The sequence below is a fragment of the Colossoma macropomum genome, unplaced genomic scaffold (assembly GCF_904425465.1).
Source record: "Colossoma macropomum unplaced genomic scaffold, Colossoma_macropomum, whole genome shotgun sequence".
In the NCBI taxonomy this organism is placed as follows: Eukaryota; Metazoa; Chordata; class Actinopteri; order Characiformes; family Serrasalmidae; genus Colossoma; species Colossoma macropomum.
This window is the reverse complement of record NW_023494801.1, coordinates 15,619,522-15,643,161: the sequence shown is the minus strand read 5'-3', so window position 1 is coordinate 15,643,161 and position 23,640 is coordinate 15,619,522. Positions and strand designations below refer to the sequence as shown.

General features: G+C 40.7%; 1 protein-coding gene across 1 annotated transcript; it reads right to left on the bottom strand.

Moving 5' to 3' along the window:
* Positions 1–5,259: 5,259 nt before the first annotated feature.
* On the bottom strand, positions 5,260–23,314 carry cdc42ep4a (CDC42 effector protein (Rho GTPase binding) 4a). The gene is made up of 2 exons (XM_036589553.1): positions 23,056–23,314; positions 5,260–8,390 (listed from the first exon to the last, which is right to left on the bottom strand). Exon 2 carries the CDS (start codon positions 8,200–8,202, stop codon positions 7,162–7,164), a length of 1,041 nt encoding a protein of 346 aa, XP_036445446.1. The 5' UTR covers positions 8,203–8,390; positions 23,056–23,314; the 3' UTR covers positions 5,260–7,161.
* Positions 23,315–23,640: the final 326 nt, after the last annotated feature.

Sequence of the window (23,640 nt, the reverse complement as noted above, 5' to 3'; positions counted from 1 at the left end):
TTGTACTTTCCAAAAAACTGTAAAATTCAACCTCCATTTGCTCAAGCAGAGCTTTGCAAATAGAAGTAGAACCAAAACAAATGAAGGTACAGGGTTTGAACAGCAGTGCTTGTCAGCACTGTCCAAACATCCACCCGTAAGTGCTTTACACTCTTAAAAATAAAGTGTTCTTTGGAGGGATGCCTTAGAACAACCACTTCTGGTTCCTTGAAAAACTTTTCCATGGACGTTTTTACAAAGAACCATCTGTAAATGAGATGTATGGATGTGAAAAACCTTTTAAAAATTGATGAATTCCATGTAATTTAAAGGATTACTAGTCAAAGTTTTTTTTCCAAGAACGGCCAAGAACCGTTCAGGAACCTTTATTTTTGTAGTCTTCTATCCAAGTTGTAGTCTTCCATCCAAGTTGAAAGAACTTCCATGTGACGGAAAGGTTATATACAAGCTGAGGTTTTTATTCTTAGTACCGTACTTCCAAGACAAGAACCATTTGGGAGCCTTTATTTTTAAGAGTGTAGTCTTCTTCTTCTCAAGGACTGACCACACATCCCTTTCAAGTTCAAAGAACTTCCATGTAATGTAAAGGTTATATACCAGCTGTGGTTTTATTCCTAGAACCGTACTACCAAGACAAGAACCATTTAGGAACCTTTATTTTTATTGTAGGCCTCTTCAATAGGACTGACCACCCAACTTTTCCCCTCCACTCTCTCTAAATAAAAGTGCTAGAAAGTATTCTTTGCATGATGACATAGAACAACCATTTTGGTTCTTTAAAGAACATTTCAATGGATGGTTCTTTAAATAAGAATTTTTTTGTAAATGAGGTCTGTGAATGTGAAGAACCTTTTTAAAGTTTCAAGAACCTCCACATAATCTAAGGGTTCTTGGAAAAATCCTTATGTTGGTTAAAAAAGAAAAGAATTTACATTAGGTTTTAAACCTTTAGAAGACTTCTCATACTCACATCTCATTTACAAATGGGGTTTTTTTAAGGAAACTAAAATGGTTCTGCTGCATCACTCAAAGAAACCTTGCTGCACCTTTTTTAAAAGTGCACATAATGTGAAAGTTTCCAATTGAAGGTTTTTCTTGAACCATATATCTGAGATAAGAACCATTTAGGAGCGATTCAGGAGGGCACACAAGTGAATGTATTGGATTCTTTGGTGGCAGCAGTGAAGGAATTCCATCTTATCTCTGCAGTATGTTCTATCTGCACATCATAGTATTTTATCTGCTGTCATAACATGCTTTGGTATGGAAGGAGAACAGGAAAAAAGAGTGCAGAGTTCTACCATTTCATTCCTTCTAATTTACGCTGAAGTGTGGTGATGGTAGACTAAACACGCCTTTGAACCTACATCAGCAAACAGGCATTGCTCCACTGCTGATCGGATTCCATTGTTTTTGTAAACCGGTTTGGATGGGGGATGGAAAATAAGTTGCGGCTGTCCACTGCTTCCTCTTCTGACCCTTCTTTCATTCCAGAGGGGCTCCTTTGCTTAGATGGGTCCAGATCTGTGATTGTGTGCGATTCTATGGTTGGGACCCTGCAGAGATACTGGGAAGGGGATGGACTATCTGGTTAATGTCCATCTTTGCTGTGTGTGCTCTTCAAACTGAGTGTGACCATTTATCGGCAGTCTTCGCTCAGACCACAGCTCGAGCTCAGGATAAACAAACTATGGGGAAGACAAAGGGAAAGTTCTGCTGAAAGAAGGGGTGGGGGACAGTATGGGAGGAGGGGTCATACTGAATCCAGAGAGGTTTGGGTCGTGCGTATGTGCGTGTGTGTGCGAGAGAGACACAGAGAGAGAAGGGAGTGGAAAAAAAGCAAAGAGGGAAAAGAGGTTGATGAACAATCATGCATTCTGTCCCAGCTTTAACCCTCCCCCTCTTTTTCTCCAGTTCTCTCTCTCTCTCTCTAAAAGCTCCAGCCTAGCAGGTTGTTAATCTGTTCCAGATTTCTTCATGCTCACTGCCTGCTGAAGGCTCTGCAGCAACTCCCGCCATGGAATTCAGGAGGAAGGGCAGCAGACGATCGGTTCCATATGTTGACAACTGAGGTCCCCTTCTGGACAAACAGCATAATAACAGGGGACATTTGGAGAGGTAATGGATTTATGGAGAGGAATTCCACATTTTTTTCAAAATTTCTGCATAATTACATTTTTGAGATGTAAACAAGGTCGTTCACAGTTCATTGTAGAGAAACTTACTGGCTCAGGGTTCACATCATACTGTTACTGTCACAAAAAAGGAAAGGAAATTTTATTCCAAGCAATTTACACAACGTTAAAGGGAGCTGCTGCGCTCAAATGATGTAGAAAAAAAATTGTATACAAGACAAAGACTTGTGCATTGATTTTGGAATGACCAATTGAAATTATTGTAATGTTAAACACATTCAGGTTTCGTGTAGCTGTACTTCGGATGAGCATCTAACTACTCATTTGAATTGTTTTGATCACATATAATTTTCCTACTTTTATTCAGAATTAAATTATATTTTTGATAAAAATCTGAAGTCACATGTGGCCATGATAATTTAATGGTAAAACCTCACTTTCAGCCAAATGGCTTGATCATATTGAAAAGAAGTCTGCAGACTGGTGCTCAGATAAGGTAAAATAACATATGGACCAAAGGAAATTAAAAATGTTATGTTTTTGACCCTAATAGTTAAAGCATGTGCAAAATAACATCCTCAGGCTATTTTAAACCTAAACAAAAGTTATGTGAAAAGTTCCTCCCATCACATTTGCATATTCAGTGTATGGTTAAAAATAATTCGCACTAAAATATCTTACTCAAATTGTAGTGATCCACTGAATCATTTACCAAAGAATAATAATTAAATTGAGTCATTTGATCTTTGATCTAGACAGGGCTAAACTAAAGCTAAGGACATGCACTTAGGACAAGGTCTGTGCCACAATGACTGTTCATTTCTTTAACCAAAAAGAGAGGGAAAGCAGAGAATGATTAAAGCAGGGAATCAATTAACAAGTGTAAACATTTGGATAGTTGAAGAAAATGTAGAAAATAGCAATAAAGATTGGCTGAATTACTAATTCAGAAGTGTAGTTAATGTAGTTCATGTGCCTGCCACTAGGTGGCAGAAGACAACAGCAATTTGAGATATCATCACACTCGCACTAAAAAATAATGCAAGAATGGAACACTCAGTGCCACAACTCTGCTTATGTCAAAGCCCTGAATCAATACGCATTCGCTTTTCGAATAGAATGGGGAATAAGGGCCTTGAACTCGCTCTTCTGTGTGAGCTAGAGATGGATTAGATATTCACAGCAAAGCAGAATGAGGGGAGCTGAGAGACAGACAGAGAGAAAGACAATGGTGGGCTGTAGGAATGAACAGGTAAGAGGAGGTGCAGCCACATGCATTTTTAATAAGGAGCCCCTGACAGACTCAGCATGCAGCAGACGGGCGAGATTAATATGGAAGGAAATGGGGGATTGGGTGGTCTAACATAAGGAAGAGGTCAACACTCCTAAAAACAAAGGTTCTTAACAGTTCTCGGATTTGTTTGGTTTTAGTAAATAAATTCCAGTTGGTATAGAATCTTTAAATGTGTGAACGTCAGAAAGGTTCTTCATGCTTGCACATCTCATTTACAGTAGTCCACTGAAAGGTTCTTTAGAGAACCAGAAAGTGGTTCTAAGGTGTGCACAAGAACCCTTATGGCACATTATTTTTTAAAGGTAGAGCTGTAGTTCCTAGTCTTGGTCCAAACTAAGGAAAGGCTTTCTAATCCAGATGTTTAGTTGAATCAGATGTGTTAGTGCAGAGAGAACACCAAAATATGCAGAGCAGGGGTATTCCAGAACCACTGTCCTACATGACTCCCCGCTTCAACAACAGCAGAGGTACTTCTGCCCGCTGACAAATGTCCAGCTCCCTCGGGTCCATCACCAGCTGCTCTGCTCCAATCCTGGCCTAATGAGGTAGCATCACATTGGATTTGCACTCTGCAGTTCACCCAAGACAAAGAGCTCCCCATCAGGCCCTGCTTCAGGCCTCTTATCCTCCTCACCCCTCCCAGCCATGCCCCTGCTCCACAGAGGAACTAGGCGCAGCTGTGAAAGGAGGTGAGCCTGCGGTTAGGGCCACCGCCACACACATACTGATATATCACCAGCAGAGAGATAATGCTCACATTAGTGTCACAAAACACTGGGGGGAAACATTCTGAATAAGTGCAACTACAGTCCAAAAAAAAGTGAAGTATTAGTTTAATGTCAGCTAAAAGCTGCCTTTGAACAAATAGTTCAGCCAAAAATCTAATTTATACAATGTGTAGTCAGTCAGCTAAGAGATGATCTTTAGTTTGCAGCTTTAGTTTTGGCACTCAAGCTACAATGCTGAAGTCACTAATTGGTAAAGGTCGCTCATGTACACTGATTAGTAGTGTCCAAACTGCCTGAATCACCTTATACCTGCCTATTACTGTATTCAAGGTAAAGGGGAACTCATGCACAAGTCACTCGTTGAGATGTGAACAAAGTCATGCAGAATGGTTTGATGTGAAACTTACTGACTCCATGTTCTTTACAGTGGTGGTGATAGGAACCAAGAGTCATGAGGTCTGTAATACAAATATAGCCATTTTATTTACTATCCAAACAGACCAATGAACTTAGACGTGTTCTGAGTTTTATAGATAATGTTGGAAGTGGTAAAATAGTGGTAAACCATTTTGCTTCAAAACACTAGCCATGTATTTCTAAACCATGAATAGATTTATAAAAATACACCACGGGCTAAAATTTTCTCTTAAAACTATCCTAAAACAATCTCTCAGACATCCAGCAAAATACTCAGAACCATTCTGTACAATAATTTTCTGTGGAGTTCAGAGGCATTCAATTCTTGGGATATCTGGTTCCTATCACCATCGCTCTGAACAATTCTTACTTAAACTTCTACAGAGCAGAGCATTTCACATCAAACATCTCACTTGGACCTTAGCTTATCTAACTTAGTTAAGCAGAAAAAAAAAAAATAAATAAATAAAATAAATCGGTGAAATTCCCCATTTATGTAAACTTAAATAGGTTTTCTTATGTGGCACAATGGAAATTTGTATACATAAGCTTGCATTTAATTAAAGATAAAGAATTAAAGACTATTAAAGATAGCGGCCTCCTCCAAAGACAAACTGTTCATCTAACCAACTTAACAAATGTACTGTATAATACCATGGACTAACAGTAAGACACATAGGCCTGCTGGGTGATGACAAATTCCTTTTATTGAAAAATATAGCTGTTATATTGCATTTTCAAAATTAGGGTCGCCAAGCAAGAAAAATATACATAAAAAGGGACATAGAAAAGTAAGAAAGACTAGCAAGTTTTGTTATTATACACATGTAAAATAGCAGGCCAGAATCTAATAGACCTCTGATCTTATAAGTCAGCTGCTGACAAGAGTAAATCTGGTACTTCTTTGTTATAGGAATTCAAAATAGACTTCCAGAAAAATCCTACGCAAATATCTTGGAACTGCTGTGTTTCTTTCCCCTCTAAAGTGGTTTAAGCAAATATACTCTAGCTAAGCATTTCAGTTAATTAAGTCTGAGGTTTAGCCTCTTATTTGAATAATCAAGTCAGCAAGGGAGACCCCCTAAAAATCCCATGTTAAATGATGTCCAAATTGCCAGTTTTACTTTGGAGTATGTGGTAGATTAAATTTGGCACTTTTGTCATATCTACTTAAGGCTGAAGGGATTCCTGCTGCTAAATGCTCCATCAGGATTTCTTACAACTCCAGTTCTTCAGAACTATTAGTCTGCTGTAGCCAACAGCGTACAAAAGACCCAAATGAGAAGGCTGTAGCATTAGGCAAGCACAACAGCACAGCTGTGAGGCCTCACTCACATTCATTTATGTTGTCCAATTCATGGCTGTCCATGAGAATAACTGCCTATAACGTATGATTTCTGTGTCACTCAGTTCAAACAGAAGCAGGCTATCTGAGTAGAAGTTAGTGTCGCTGTTGCTTAAAGATGTTCCACACTAAATTTCCATGAAGTCCATTCAGTGGTGCTGACTGACTGCATGGAGACAACCCCAAAAATAACTTAATTAATGCAAATCTTTTTTTTTTGCCGTGACTATGCTAGATGAAACAAATATTCTCAAACTGAACAGCACAGATGCTGTTTCTGGCAGTTTCAGTGACATGGACCACGTGATACTGAGATAACATAACTTCAGCGTGTTAACTAGCCAGCTGCAGAGCTTACTTCCCATCACATGATAAGGAAGGAAGTGGTGAGATAAAGACGCAGCATAGGCCAGTATACAAAACTCTGTACACACTGAAGAAAGAGCCCTGCCACCTGTCATCACTCCTAATACTGAAGTATTGCTTGTCAGCAGGGGAAACACGAAACATGAAACATCTGCTACTGCACCTCCTTTGGTTTCCACCACATTCTGGTTCTTAATCTTTATTTCAGGGATATCTCCTATGCTACTGAGTGCAACAGCCTTAATGACAGCATTCAACAGGATGTGGGAAAAAAAACCTTTATGTGAAGAACAAAGTCGTAACTGCCTACAAACTCCTGTCCTAATCACAGAGAGGAGTGAAAAACAGACTCAGGCATGCTTACATTAGCAGCATGTCCCTTCAAACACGTAACAAAAAAGGGTGCTGATAGTGTAGTGAAAATAACCCAGTTCCCATAAACAACCAGAACTCACCATCCACATGACTTCACAAATGTTACACACCAATGCTCATTTAAGACATAAGATGAGGAGGGAAATGGTGCAAGCAAAGCAATGAAACATCTCTGTTCTTTTTATTTGCGGCTCCCTTCATCACCAACCATGTCTTCTTAGTTTCCTCCTAATGCAAACAGCAGTGGCTGATATGCCCAGGTTGGTTAAGGGCTCAGTGTGGCAGGCTGTAGCAACAGCCACGCAAGGCAGCCACCCTGATTCCCTCTTTGCTCAGACAGAGGAATGGAGCCATCAGCGTGCTTTTGACCTGTTCACAGATTCCTCGCAGGACCCAGCAGCAGTTCTGGACTTTCCGTTTATATACAACATCAATAGGACTGTCAGATTTGTTTTGCATGTCTCTCCAGCCTCACAGAGCTCTTGCAAGACTTCTGGTTTCTCATACACGAATCTCGTCATCCTCGTCCTCTAAGAAGGAAGAAAAGGCTCCTTCCTCTCCTGGGTTGTAGCTGTAGTTGGTGCTGTCCATGTCAGCCTCGTATGGCTGGCTGGTTGGTTTGTCCTCCAGGGCATGGGAACCAGAGCTGGAGACGGAGCAGCTGTCAGGCTGCTGCAGATGTTTGGGCTGAACCTCGGGGGTGCTGGTGGCCTCGCTCTGGATCTCCAGGTCTACTGAGCTGGGTGCCCGGTGAGGAGCTTCATGTTCCTCTTCCAGATCCATTTCCTGCTCCTCCTTTACCACCACTTCTTCCCTCGATTCCTGCTTTGCTTCATGCTCCTCCTCTTCCCCTCCTTGGATGCTGAGAAGTGGAGATGCCCGTCCTTCGCTGCTTTTGCCCTCTTCAAAGCCCTGGTCATCATCTTCCTTCTGCATGACCCCTAGGATTTCTCCCAGCATGGAAGGCCCCAGGTCAACATGGAAGGACATCACTGACTCAGCATGTTTCATCCCTCCTCGTCCATTATAAATCGGAGAGGGGCGCAAGTCAGTCAGCTCCCCGAAGCACCGCTCATGGAGCTCCAGGTCCAGGCCATGGGCAGCTGCCCCATTGGACGGCAGCTGCTTTATGGGGCTGGAGGCTAGGCTCATAGGCACCCTGCTGCCTCCAGTGTCCTTATCCTGATCATTCAGGAAAGGCAAAGACATAGCGTTCTTCACAAACGTAGGTGAGCCACTAGGGGGCAGAAGCGTGTTCTCTCGCTGGTCCACACGGGTGACTGACTGAGAGCGCTTGCTGCTTCTGAAGGTTCTTGACAGCAGGCCTGGCCTGGGTGAGCGGGGATAGGTGCCATCCCGCGGCGGTTCTCCAGAGTGGCTGCTGAGGAAGGATGTGTCCCCGAAAGCATCACCACTCCGGCCCACGTGCATGGTGTGACGGAAGTCACCAAGAGGAGCGCTGATCATCTCTGTAGTGAGGTCCATGCGAGAGCGCCGCTTGGTCTGTGACGAGCTTGCTACTAGCTGCTTCAAAATAGGCATCTTTGCAAATCTGTACCAGTCCACAAAAAAATAAATCCAGTCCACAAAGGCCTAGTCCAGAGGAGTCAATATGTGCCTCTGTTTTTCTAAAGAGGTTAAATGTTGCATACACATCCAATTTCTAATAAAGCATACTCTTCATTTGATGATGACCGTGATCCTCAGTCTTCAGACCGGCTCTAACCAACCTGTGGAAAGAAACAAAAAACACCACCATAAGTCTCGAAACAAAATTGGAGATGGCATCTCGAATCTCAGCAGAGCTGTAGATAGCAAACTAACTCAATTACTGAATTCCAGTACTGCTGTGTCATTCGGCTCCCTCAGCGCAAGATCAATACACTGTGAGTGGAATGTAGAGTCAGTCAATGGTGGAGCAGTTCCAGGATGTTTTATCTGTGAGACAGCCCTGAATACCAACAGAAGCTTTCAAATGCCCTGTCCCAGTCAGACAGGGGAGTCTAGATGCAACCTTCACCCGAGTTCACAGGCTGTCTCTTAGAGTTGAGCAGACTGAAATTTTAGTCAATACTGAGATAAGATAAGACTACTGGACAAAGAGTCCTGGTGGGGAACGCAGCAGGCCTGGTCGTTGTCAGCATGGCACTTGCATACTACTAAATGTCTGTAGAATGTGCAAAAAACATCTGTCAGATGAAAAATGTATGAGGCTGATAATCATCTGACACTACACTGTACACTACATGAACAATAACGACAGGCAGGACTCTTGCATTGAATGTAAATGTGACTGTAACTAGTGAAAGGTATCCTCTGAGAGCCTCTACAATGTGGATGAACAACCAGTGAAATAGTACAGTGTTGGTCTATTCACCTACTTATGGGTTGACGGTTACAGGCAGCTGTCACCACATTTTCATGTTGATATAAGGACAACTTTCTTCCCACTAACCTCTCCAAGAGAGGCAACTGAGGTCTAACTTTGATGGAAAACATCCAAAGAGATAGGCCAGTCAAGTCCAAGGAGAAAGGTCATGTAAATTTTCTTAAATCAGAAAGCCTTCACGATGCATAAATGGGCCAGCACAAATGTAAAACCTCAGCAACACACACACACACACACACACACACAAAACCTCCCCTATGCTGATGAAACTGCTCACCATCACGAAGGACTCTTTTATTCCATGGCATTCATCCCAGCTCATTAAGTTCAGCCTTTCAGAATGAGAGACAGGCAGAGCGCTCAGCAGTCACAACAGGTTTCTCCTGTCCCAACCCTGATGAAATATTCAGCAGTTCCCATTTGCTGGAGGAACAATAGCTGAGTGAAATCATCTGTAGTGGTGCTCTAGCAGACATTGACCTCTTTCTGTTTGTGCCTTTCTCCGCCAGCAATGCATTCACTTCCTGACGATGGGCTTACCTGCACAAGTTGCCGTGGTAACACCCCGCAACATAAAGACAAAAACGTTTCCTGTCAGCAAACTGCTCTGTTTCTTTTTTTTTTCTGGCCAAAGAAACGCTTACTCTCTCAGTGCTTATGTCTAGCCCTATCAATCAATGTACCATGTTATATAGATTGCCAAGCAACTAAATCATGCTTAATTCAGCGATGTACTATAAACATTTACCGTGGCATTACAGATGAATAGCTTTCATTGACCTTGCACCCATCTCAAGCCACACCTAAAAAGGTTATGAAAACAGCAACAGAACACTGTTTTATAACATTAGTCTGTGACTGAATGAATCCATGCAGTCATTAACATCCTCTGTTAAGGCTAGAGTGTTGAAAGGGTGCAGCCAATGAGTGCTAAAGCCCCGGGGTCTACTGAATACTTATAGGCCCACTTGTTTCCATGACAGCACTCAGCGAATGCTCTGAACAGAAATGGAATCTTACAATAACACACAAACAATATACAAAAGAAACAAGGCCTCTGACAGCTCCAAAATGACTGAACTGGTTTGAATATGGTCAGTTGAATAAAGTGAAGCAAAGCACTTTCCATAAAAAAGGAGCAAAACATCTGTGTGATAACAGGAAGAACAAAAACAGAAAGAGGAAAATAAATATACAAAACATTTTTATAAAAAAAAGCAAAATGATGTAATGAAAACCCCAAGCTCTAATTTGAAGCATCACCACAGACAAAGAATTCAGTGTTTGTGCAGGGGTGTCGCTCCTGGGTGGCAGAAGCTGAAAGAAAAACAGGCAGCCCATGAAAGATGCCAAGTCTTAAGCCCCCCACTCCCCAGTGCTTCCCTGACACCTCCAGAGGAGTTAACACGTCTGACTCACTCTCACAACCCAGTGACTTAGGTATATCAACATACTCTCAAATATCACTCTAGCATTCTTTAGCATGTATTTAGGGCAGCACAGGACGTGCAAAATACCATATTGTGATTACACTGCTCCATATTGCCATTAAAAGCTGCACTATGTAAGATTCTTTTGTTAAAATTGAAAGAGTCAGGAGGGGGAAAATGGCATAATGTGGGGGTTATTCAGACCTTTATGTCTGAGTAATGTATTAGCATCACACACAAGTCAAAAGGAAGGTCTGGCTAGATGTTGAGGTCTCAAAAGCAAAATCGAGATGATATTGATGAAGATATGATGACAATAGTGGATAATTCACTTGCTTCCTCAGAAGACACATCCTCAACCTCAATCAGCATATAAAACAATCAAACAATAAAACAAAATGAAAAATTGTATCGAAAAAAAAAAGTCATATTGTTTCACCTCTAACATGTATTACTGTAAAGGCTAATAACCAGAGCTTGTTACAGAGGCCATTCCAGAGCATTCTCTTAAAGCTGCTCTATCAGACGTGACTGGGTCAGTGCGGCTTATTTATAGCTGTATGTGAATATGAAGGGAGTAGGGGAGCATGAGAAGGTGGCGTGGGAAACAAAAGGCCCTGGAGGGGGCCAGTGACTTTCCAAACAGCCTCTTGCAATATCTATGTCAGCAGCAGCCCAGCACAGGGGGAGCAGCTGGTCTTCCTCTGCTTTGGCTCTGTTTAGACTAAACATACCTCCCTCACTATGTCTCTCTCTCCATCCATCCATCCATCCATCCATCCATCCAGCTCACTGTCCTCACAGCCTGAATGGTTCTATACATAATGACCTTTGACCCCTGTGTGGATTTTAGGAGCTTAGTGAGTCACAATCAAACATGCTCATTACAAACATACACTCACAGAAAATACACAACTGGGAATGGTTCCAAACTCAACAAACATTTCTAGAATAATTGCTCGTCTTCCTCTGACCGCATCTGGCTTTTAAAATTGCAGCTGTGGCACAGTGCAACCCCAGAGAGAGATCAGAGCCATTTCTTGCTATAAGCAGCATAAGAGGTCAGTTAGGGCCCCCAAACCACAAGGGGGCCCCAGAAGTATGTCATTTTTCATTTTGTTGTTGTTTAACAATAGCTATGTTTTATCAATGTTTTGCACAAACTGCAAGCAATAAAATGAAAATGTTTTAAAAATGTCCATGAATTCCATCAAACTGACATTTTTGTAATAAAAATGCTTTACAGCAAGTTTTTCCTGCCAAAAAAAAATAAACTAAAAGTTAAAAAAAAAGTGTTTGACAGGTTTCCATATTTACTTTCCTGTCTCAAAAAGCAAAATCGAGATGATATTGATGAAGATATGATGACAATAGTGGATAATTCACTTGCTCACTTCACATCTTGTGTACCTTCGGCTCCTCTAAGTTCGCCATAATATACTGATAATGATTTTTTAATTTTTTTTATTATTATTACCACCTTTCTCCATTGGAACCGTTATGGGCGAGATCACGTTTCTGTGCAATCTGGACACCTCTCTCTGTAAGCACTAAAAAAGGTGTCATTCTTTGTAAAACCAAACTCTAATCTACTCCTCAGTCCAACTATCACTTAATTAAAAAAATCCAATGTATGTTTTCACTCTGTTGTTGTATTACCAATTCCTGATTCCAAGTGAAATATTAATTCTTTTCATTTTATCATACAGAATAACAAGACTGATGTCTCTCATGGTCCCAAAATGTTCAGAATCAGGTTTCACTGTACTGGGTGAGTTGATCTCTGACTGCTGTGACCATGACAGTAGCCTTGGATCGCAACCATACTGTATAAGGCACAAACGTGTGTAGTGTACTATAGTACAAGTCATTTCAATATGCAGGAATGGACCCCGTTGTCTGTCTGTCTGTCTCCTTTTTCTTCTTTTTTTTCCCTCTGACTGTGAGTGAGAGACAGAACAAGCATCTGTCTGTGAACCAGACAAAGGAGTTGAGAGCATCCTAGCACTCAGTCAGACAGTGATCCACTGCTGTTCTGTCCAAATTTCTGTTTTCTTCCTGAAAAGACCTGTTAGAATCATCCAGAGCAGTGCTCTTACTGTAATCTTTAGCCATAACTAATGAACAGTGTGCATTTTGTTTCACAGTGGAGCTCCAAAAACACAAGCAGAAAAAAAGGAATGCTGCCTTTAATTTTATCAGCATATTATTTTATTCAAGAGGTGTGTAACACGTGTAAGATTTCACACTTCCATTCAAATGTACTTGCAGCCACTTAGTCACACTTACAGTCATGAGAACAATTAGACTTACAGCAGGCAGCAGACACCCACACAAACACACTATTCATAAACATGACTGTCTGTATCCATTTCCCCAGCTGATCATTGACCATTTCCTCTTTAAAATCAAATTGAGGTCATTTTGAGCCACTGATCTGGATAGAAGGCTAGCTGACCTGAGGGCAGCTGAATGAAAGCCACATATGGCATAATTCTAAAACATTACTACAGATTACTGTAGTGTCCAGACGAAGATGACTTTCTGGGACACTAAAAGCCTTAATGGATTGGTATCTGAAATCAAAACTAAATATGGATGAGCAGTGCACAATGATGCACTATATGAAAAAAGTATTGGGACACCTACACATTACGTTTATAAGAGCTTTTAGGACATTCTATTCTAAATCCATAGGCATTATTATGGAATTGGTCCCCCCTTTGCAGCTGTAACAGCTTCCACTCTTCTAGGAAGCTTTCTGCAAGATTTTGGAGTGTGTCTGCAGGAATTTTTGCCCATTCCTCCAGAAAAGCATTTGTGAGGTCAGATACTGATGTTGGACGAGAGGGCCTGGCTCACAATCTCTGATCTAGTTCATCCCAAAGGTGTCTGATGGGGTTGAGGTCAGGACTCAACCCCATCGGGCCAGTCAAGTTCTTCCACACCAAAGTCACCCAACCATGTCTTTATGGACCTTGCTTTGTGCACTGGGACACAGTCATGCTGGAACAGAAAAGGGCCTTCCCCAAACTGTTCCCACAAGATTGGAAGCATACAATTGTCCAAAATGTCTTGGTCTGCTGAAGCATTAAGATTTCACTTCACTGGAACTAAGGCTCCTAGGTCAACCCCTGAAAGACAACCCCATAGCATTATCCCTCATCCAACAATCTTTACAGTTCGCACAATGCAATCTGTAGTTGCTGAGTCAGCAGAGCATCGGCAACTTTTATGCACTATGTGCCTTAGCGCTCAGTGACCCCACCCTGGTCTGCCATTTGAGTTGCTGTGGTTCCTAAATGCTTCCACCTCTCAATAATGCCACTCGCAGCTGAATGTGGTAAATCTAGGAGGGAAGAAATTTCGCAAACTGACTTGTTGCAACAGTGGCACCCTAGTACCATTCAGTAAGCTCTTCAAAATGACCCATTCTTTCAAAAATGTTTGTAAAGGCAGACTGCATGACTAGGTACTTGATTTTATACACCTGTGTCAATGTGACTGAACGAAACACATGAATTCGATAGAGGTGTGTCTCAATACTTTTGTCCACATAGTGTGTATATATTATCCAAAAAAGTCAATGTTTTGAACTTTAGATGATGTTTGGATTAGGCCAATATTTCAAACTGGTTTTTGATGACATTTATTGTAATCCAGAAGAACAGAACATTTAAGCAACAACTGGCTACTGCATCTCATAAATTTTACTGCATTTATAGCCATAATTAAACAAATGCTATATTTTTTCTCTTTAAAGCTAACCCAGGTAGATTTAAAGTCAGTTTCTACATTTTGTAAATCTTTATGTATCAGCATCAGCAGTGCATAAAAAATAAGATATCAGCATCAGCCCAGAATTCCCATATCAGTGCATCTGTACTAAATAAGAATCAAAATGTTTTGATGTCAAAAGGTGCCTTATGTTGTTATTTTTGAAAATTGACCAACAACAAAGCAATACATGGTGAATTTCAATTATAAATTAATAGCTATTGTGGCCGAGTCCGTGACCACACCCACGGACACATCCAACCAAACCTTTAAATTGAAAAAAATTCTATGGGATTAACAATACTGACTGCAGTTAATGTTAAATAGGACACTGTTTGCTGAGACCTTGAGCTGTTTATGGAACTTCTAAGGGGCTTGAAAAGATAAAGATCAGCTCATAGGGCTTTGAGGCTATTCATTAGAGATAAGGTATCAGATAGGAACCCCCATGGTGCATTATGGGTTTGTTAACTTGGCTTCTTTACCTTACTCTTAGATTGAAGACAGACATCCCCCATTGTGAGGCCAGCATAATCACCCAAATAACACAGGAAGAACCATGTGATTGGTTTGTCTCACACCTTCTATAAAGACAGCACCATTCACGTACTCAGATTGGCAGCATGACCAAGGAGACAATCACTAGTAAATTAGGCTTTTCTAATGAGAAACCATAAGATGTAAGAAAGTTTAGACAGTGTTGTTTACCAGATATAAAGTTAACATCATGTTCTGGTGAAGGAACAGCTTGACCTACTTAAATTCTATTTACAACCAAAACAAATTAAGTGGCATATGTGGTCTCAAATCTACATGAAATGATAACACGTACATAAAAAGAATTTAATTTAACTATGTAGGAATAGAATTTAAATCACAATAATGGTTATCCACCATCTGGGATAAACACAGGTTATTAACTATAAATCCATTTTAGGCTTATACACATGACTGAATGACCTTCGCTCACGCACACAACCCATTGTTACTAGAACAGTGCAATCATGCGAGTACATCAGACTGTATTCTGCTCCAAACAAAAATATTTTCCGGATATTTCCAGAGCAGCGTGTTTACGGAGAGGTCTTTTGACATCTCTTCAAAAACACTAGTGATGCTGAAAAACAGAAAAGCATACAAACTGTCCATACAACAGCCCAGAGGCTAAACAAAGGCAAAAGTATAATGAGGACAGGGTGGTATGGAGAAGCAGAACATACAACCACCAATCAAGTAAAAAGGTATGGGGGAGGGCAACCTTTTGGGCAGGATGATGAACATTTTCACTACTGGTATGCTCTAGTAGCGGATTATATCATACACTAACTGTGGTTCGGTAGAGTACAACACAAAAGCTATAAACCATCCCTTGCCTAAGACAGCTGGCCAGGGGTTCAAAAAAAATTCCAAATATGTTGAGAAATGCACAAAAGGTATATACTGAATGCAGCAACTGGACAAACCTGTCAGCTTCACCTCATGGCTGAGAACAGATCGGACAAGGCCAAATATGTGGGGAGGAAGCTGCCTAGACCCCATGCACTAAGCAGCTTATGTGAGCTTTAAACGTCTGTAGGTGGCATTTTCAGTCTGAAATATGCTACACTTTGACCACATTGGCCATGCCTAGACATTTGAGACAGTGAGGTGAACCCTGCTGTAACTAAAAAGGGCAGGCCTATGGGCTTAGTTTTTGCAACAGACTTCAAGAGAGCAGGTCAAGGTCGTAAAACCCTGCTGAGGGTGCCACCCCTTAGAATTTCCCCTGGGAACAGAAGGAGGAGCAAAATAGTCAACAAAACCCAGACCCCTGCCCCAGGCCACTGAAGAGATCTATAGAGATAAGAAACAGGAAACATAATCCAATCTAGAGTACGCGTCTTCCTCACTGAGCTCAGACGGGTCAGCATTATTGATGCTGCATAAAATCATGCTTAGAATTTCAAAGAATTGGGCCAGGGAGAGAATGATCTGATATAAGCCCACACAGAGCAAAGCCTAGAGGGAAAGAGAGCAAGTGAGATAAACCAGGGGCAATATAGCATATGAGGGACCATGTTATGGTTTGGAGAGGGGGGCTACAGACAGGAAGGGCAGGGAATATATGTGGCCCCAGCCCTCCCATCCCAGCGGAAATCCATTCTCCCTGCCCTTCCTGAATAAAACACTCCCATAAACATATCACTTACTGTATTACTGGTCATGCGCTAGACAAACAAACAACTCTACGGCCTAAGCAAACATGGACTGTCAGTGGACGTGACCCATGTTCAAAGAAGTCACTGATCTACTCAGCTTCCACTGATGCTTATTACACAGGGATGACACAGCCTCAAATTTATTATTTTATGGTGAAGCTGCACTATTTTCTTTGTTAATCACTATCACAATATTTGTGCATTTATTCCGTCTAAAACCTTCATAAAATAGTGTATCTAAATCTAACTTGTGGACTTTTTTGCATCATTAAACACACTGTTCAATGAAACACCAAAGTTGCAACCTCAAAGCAAAAATAACCCTGACTGTGATGATATTACCAAGCCTGCTGCAATTCATCCAGAATTCAGTGTACGTAGAAAGAGCTCGGATACAAGTTCACACCAGATTGGAACATCGTCACACCGACAACTTTTCCTGCCAGGTGTGAGATCTTTTACTGCAGAACCATAGCCACAAGGTCAGACTGCTCTTGTTTTTTTTTTTTTATAAGAAAAAAAAAAGGCCTCAAACTTTAACACCTGGAATCGTAGAAAATATCAAAGAAAGGTGGCATTCAGAAGTGTTGAGGTGCTGAGTTCACACTTTTTGGGACAGTCTGACAGTTGTAAGCTCCTCCATGCCACAGGTTGAATGTGATGGAACAGCTAAGATGTACCTGCGATAAAGCAACCAGAGAGGACAAGGAAAGAACTGACTCAAGATACAGACTTACAAATCATAGACCTGCACATAGTGTTCAATGGGGCTTCAGTCAGTGTCTTACTGCACAACAGCAATAAGACAAATCTTTTTACTCAAATGTGCTTTGAAATGTACTTTTGAAAAACTGCTTTGTCATTCTGTCCCTCCCCTCATTCAATAGACTCCGGTTTCTCAAGTTTAAAACAATAACTGCAAACAAAAAAGGTGAGAAAACATCACTGCACCAATCAGCAGCTGACATATTATCCACTCATGGAATTCAACAAACCTGGCTGTTCACCCTCTCAGGTTAGCAGGGTTATATAATGTTTGACATTTTTTAGCCAACAGGCTGGATCAAAGGGACTGGCAGTGATTGGACAAGCTTGAATACACACTCAGAACGTTGCTTTGCCCAATCTTAGCGGCAACTACGCACATTTGAAGGCGCCATGCCTGACTCATACAGTTCCTGTTTACGATGAAATCTTAGGTCAAAAAGCTGTATGCTGCATGCAGTACATAGGCCTACTTACTGTCTGCACGTACAGAGAATGATCATAGCAAATTCACTGCACAGAAATCTTTCCTGAAGTTGACGGATGCATTCTCTGCACTGCAAAAGCTGCTTAAGAATTTCCTGTGATGAAAAACGGTCGTCGCCACGCACGCATTTTGCCACACACAACCGCACATAACAGCTGAGGTTGAGGCCGCTAGAATGTTCAAACACAGGGGGACTTGTGTAAGAGTGACCTCATACTACACAGAGCAAGTGAAAAACCACACTGAGCATTACAAAAGATGAAGAAAAGCCTATCTTCATCTGTGTGACAATTTCGTAAACAGAGCTCAACTTAAAAAAAAAAAAGCACTGACTAAAATTTACGTTCTTGAATCAGCAATGATTGTCGCATGATAAGGCATATTTTATAGGTCTTTCTTGCAGAGCCAGAGAGACATACTCATTTTGCCACATATTGGTGAAACCATGACCATTAGAACTAGGCCTTTAGCTTTATACCAAAATCTGTGTCAAAAAGTAAGAAAACCACATCTGTGATATCGCTAGCTTCTGCTAGCGCCCCTATGGGATGCTAGTATGTTAGCAGTAGGATAACAGCTACTCACATGAACATTGTGTCCATTCTTGATCAAACATGGACATGTACAAGCCCTTCCACGTTTTATTGGAAGCTTGTAACAGACATATGAACATAACTTATACCTTGTAGCAGTTTTAGAGTGAGTTCTTTAATAAAGAGTTCAGTAAAGAGTTGCCACCATTTTTTTCCATTTCTAACATCTAACTGAAATGCGTTGGCAAGGCTACCACTCATACTCATAGTCAGTGATGTATCTAGAACTTCCTGAAGGCCCAGAGTCATGCTTTTTCCTACTAAAATTGGTCTCACTCACTGTAAATCAAAATATGACTGGCTGATTCCACAGTCAGTTTCTAATTATGTTAGTGGTTAATCTGGCGCATTAGGCCTTGAACTCCTGAAGTCCTAACCAATGTAAGAGTTTGCTTGGCTATATCTACCACAAAGGAAAAAATTCAGATTGAATTAAAATTTACAATGAGCATTTCAAGAATTTAACTCATTTCCAACCAAATCCCACTTCCAAAAAAACTGGGACTGTGCAAATTATTTAAACCCTATATTTAATTCAAAATAGCGCAAGTGCAAAAACTAAGTAATTTTATTGTTTCTCAAAAAATATATGCCCATTTTGAATTTGATGCCAGCAACACATTTCATAGAAATTGTGACAGGGGCATGTTATCCACTGCATCACCTCTTTTTATTAACAGCACTCTGTAAGCATTTGGGAACCGAAGAGAGCAACTGCTGTAGTTTTCCCATCCTTGCTTGATACAGGATTTCAGGTACTGAACCGTTCGGGGTCTTCTTTGTCGTGTTTTTCATTTCATGATGCAGCAAATGTTTTCAACGGGTGATGGGTCTGGACTGCAGGCAGGCCAGTTTAGCACCCAGACTCTTTTACTACAGAGCCATGCTGTTGTAAAGTGTAGAATGTAGTTCGGCATTGCCTTGCTAAAGTAAGCAAGGCCTTTCCAGAAAGATACTGCCTGGATGGCAGTTTTTTGCTCCAAAATCTGTATACATCATTCAGCTTAAATGGTACCTTCACAGATGTGCATGTCACCCATGCCATGTGCACTAATGCACCCCTATACCATCATGAATACTGGCTTTTGAACTGTGCACTGATAACAAGCTAGAGGGTCCCTCTCGTCTTTAGCCCAGAAAACGCAGCGTCTATTATTTCCAAAAAGAAATAAGTAAGCTCAGGCTCAGAAAGGCAGCAGCATTTCTGGATCCTGTTTATATATGCTTTCTTTTTTGCATGGTAGACTTTTAACTTTCATTTGTGGATGCAGCGACTAACTGTTGCCAATTAACCTAATTAGTTGTGAGATGCTTGTTTAGTTTCTTTGTACTATTATCACTTAAATATAGGGTTTAAATGATTTGCACATCATTGCCTTTCTGTTGTTATTTACATTTTGCACATGTCCCAATTTTTTTTTTGAAACAAGGTTGTATTAGAAATTGATCTGAGGGTCTATTTATACTGTGTGAGTGAGTGTGTGTGTGTGTGTGTGTGTGTGTGTGTGTGTGTTAGTTATAGGAATTCCAAAACAATGGAAAGTACACCATCTTCTAGTAAATTTGCACTCACTCACCGCAGACTAGGCAAATAACTTTAATGCAAGCCATTTTGGTAGAAGGCCAGAAGAGTGTGTGTTAGAGAAACTGAAGACAGTAATGAGGCTGTTGGCACAGCCTCCAGTAGAGCACAGCAAGGAATAATAGCATGCATTAACCTCTAAGGCTGGAATGGAAGGTTTCCAAACTAATACAGGCAAAGACGGCTTGCTGATCAGCTTGCCAGGGGCTTGAAACACATTAAAACAGTGGAGGTGAGACTGCTGATGGGGAGGAAAATATCCTCAATCAAATTTATAACTTCAAGGCAGCTTTGTAGGATATGGACCTTATGTCAAGGTTTCCCTGATCCACTTCACAATGTGAAGTCTATTCTAAAGGAAAAATCAATGCAAGTGTAGTCAACCGAACGCTGACATGTGGCTTGTTTGAAAGCTTGATAAAGCAAAGGACATTCACAATAAAATCACCAGTGTTAAATTCATTGGGACACAAATTAATTGTACAAGCGTTAGAACTGGCACTGATCCAACACCTAGTATCAACGTTGGCCCAAACCAAGCAGTAAATGTTGAATCGCCTATACGAGCAGCAACTTCTCAGATATCAGAGGGTAACAAATCTAGCCTGAAAGATCACAGAATTGCCAGTAGTCCAACATAACATAATGCCATCACGCGATAACCACAGTAGTCACATACACCCCAACATTAACATTTACAATATAAAAATAACTTGTGGATTTGCATAAGACCTTTTTGGTAATGAATTTCTTTAGGGATGCATGAAGTATTGGGAGATACTTGTGATTTATTTTTATCTGCATCAAACAAATGATTTGATTGCATCGATATCTCAAACTGATATTTGATGACATGTTTATTGCATAAGCAGTATGTTTAAGTGATGCTGTTCTACTAGCTAAAATGTCTCTTTTATTCATTTTACTGCTATCCTCTAAATGTTACATTTCTCTATAATATTAGTGTGGATTAAATCCCAGTCTCTCCATTTTCTAATTGCATATATATTAGCACTAATTTATACAGTGAGGTCCAAAAGTCTATGACCACTAGTGAAAATGCTTCTGTTTTGTATTGCCCCTAAACATAATACACATCCCTTTCATTACAAAACACATTATCAGCTATACAATTTGAATGAAAAGTAGAATCTTTAACATACTTACATGAAATTCAGAAATAGTATGTGATCCTTTTGCTTTAAAGACAGTTCTGTCAAGCTGAGCTTCACAAGTTTGTGCAGAAACCCCTGAAGAGTAGATCAAATCCACCCAAGCGTTGTCCAAACATATGCTTCACAGTAAGTGATATGACTAAAAAAAAATGACCTCAACAAGGTCAATGTTACAAATTTGCTTACATTTGAATAGTGATCTAGAAATAGTGCAGAATCTTCAGTATGTCTTTTACATTTCACTTTTTCCAGATGTTCAATATGACCTCACTGTATACTGGCATTGGCCTAGAATTCTCACATTGGTGCATTGTTCCATGTAGGGTATGACAGTGCTTGTTTGAGCAATCAGATAATGTTACTTTTAGATGGGCATCTTAAGGGAAGTGCTTTTACTTTAAAAACTAGTAGGTTTTAAAGAAAAATGTTCATATCACATCAGTATCAGTCAACAGTAAATATTTCAGGATTGATATCATATCAAAACAGAAAAAAGTGGTGCCACCTCTAATAAGAGTTCTGCTTACAGCACACTAAGGCCTGCAAAACAAACTTGGTTGATGTGTTTGCGAAGCAGTCTGTTAAAGCTGGCTAATGAAATAGAAAATTGGTCTTTTTTACAAGCCAAACGATAAAAATTAATAACAGAATATGCATAGCCTTCCAATACTTTAAACTAGAAAGCCTTTAACAGATTTCACTAATATGTAAATAAACACTATGTGGTAAAAAATTCTATCTAAATGGGTGTGTCCATCAGACTCTGTTTCTTAGTATAAGAGAGGCCATTAGGAGAACTTACAATATGCATTATCATCATGCAAATTGCCTAACCATCTTATGGAAAACAACTAATCATTGCTGATTCACTGAGAACATAAACTGCATACCCATAACTTTTTCATATCAAGACTTGAGTTAAATCAAGTAATAACGACAGTCCTCAAAACAACACACAAGTATCATGTCCCTATTCATTAAACGTTGGTAATTAAGTGCTGGTATAAAGTACCAGCTGCTTCAGGGCTGCTCTCTCCCACAGTGGAAGTTTACCCATGACATCGCACCACCCTATCAATGATTAAACTCCACTGTTGGGCAAGCTTTGTGGTCTATAAGACAACTGAATTGACGGAAATTGGCAAAATAAAGGCATACAGTCTTCAAACTCTGCAGCTTTATGCACATTCAGGTTCATTTGACTGCTTCACTTCTAACACCATTGGGCTACTGTTAAGTCATACCGACTAATAAGCCAAGGCTGTGCCGGCCCTGCCTCCAGCACTCATGCTTTTAAGAGGCTGTAGACAAAGAAACGACATGGCTGTGAGACATTTACTAGCCTGACACGTTCAAGTTCTACCTCAACTGCGAGAGAGACAATGGCAATCAGTAGACTGAAGGACAGGAGCCACTCTATAAATCAACGATTAGGGGATCATAGGGAAATAGAGGGATGTATATAAAACAAGCATGCTACAATAGCCAGGCAGTATGTGCGGTGGGTAGTAGTGGGGTGTAGACTGGTGGGGACATAGAATTGAATTAATTCAAAATCAGGGCGAGAGAAGAAGGAAAAACACGTTTTTGATTATTAAAGGCAAACAGAGAACTATGACCATGGCCTAGCTAAGGGGACAAAGAGAGCAAAGGGAGGGATGGAGAACAATAATGAACACTAGAGGCCATCTACCATCTGCAGTGGTGGACAAATAATAAATGAATAGGCCTGGTGAATGAATGAATAAAGTGGAACAGATCCATTGAGCTCTATAGAAGAGCGGACTCGTACAAAATTCAAAAGAGATGGCTAACGGTGCGAGTGCTTACTTTAACGAATTCAAGTTGAAGGACACCAACGTTAACGGTTAGGGAAGCACCACTACTTCATACATGCAGGTAAGCCAACAACATATGACGGTATCTTTGCCATTTTATAAATAAAACGAGGTTGTAACGGTGGCGCCTTTATCAAAAACTGAGCTAAATTTGAACTTACTGTTGTAAACAGTGTCGAGTTCAGCCAACGGTTTGTTTCTCTCCTCCTCAGGTGACTAGCTTAACCAGCAGCTCGGTCCTCCATTGAGTTATCACTACAAAACTTCGAAGACTTTCTCGCGTATTTTCGTGAATTTAGTGCCAATACTGATAAATATGCAGGAGTACAAGAGAGTTATATCTCCCTCAAATTCGACAGTCTACACAGAAATCGACTCCACAAGCTGAGAACCGCATCCTTCCTGTAGTCGAGCGTGTAACGAACGCAGCGCTCGTGCTGCAGCTCATTCAGCTCAGCTCGGCCCTTTCTTCCCCCGGACACGCCCCCAATACGGGTGGGTTTAAAGGGGCAGCACATAAAATGGGCGGACTGAGCCTCAAACCGAATTCCAGTGAAGGGTTGTTCACTTCAGGGCATATATAATGTGGTTTGAACTTTGTTTTATCTTATCTTACAGCTTATTCAGTGGGCGAGGGCTTATTTCAGTTGAAGACGGATTAAGTCAAACTGAGCCAATTTAGTGTATTATGAAAGACCTATGTCATGGAAAATCAATTTGTCATCACTTTTTTTAAATGTAGTATG

Excerpts from the sequence above, each read along its gene's own strand:
- cdc42ep4a (XM_036589553.1), bottom strand. The coding sequence starts at position 8,202 with ATGCCTATTTTGAAGCAGCTAGTAGCAAGCTCGTCACAGACCAAGCGG.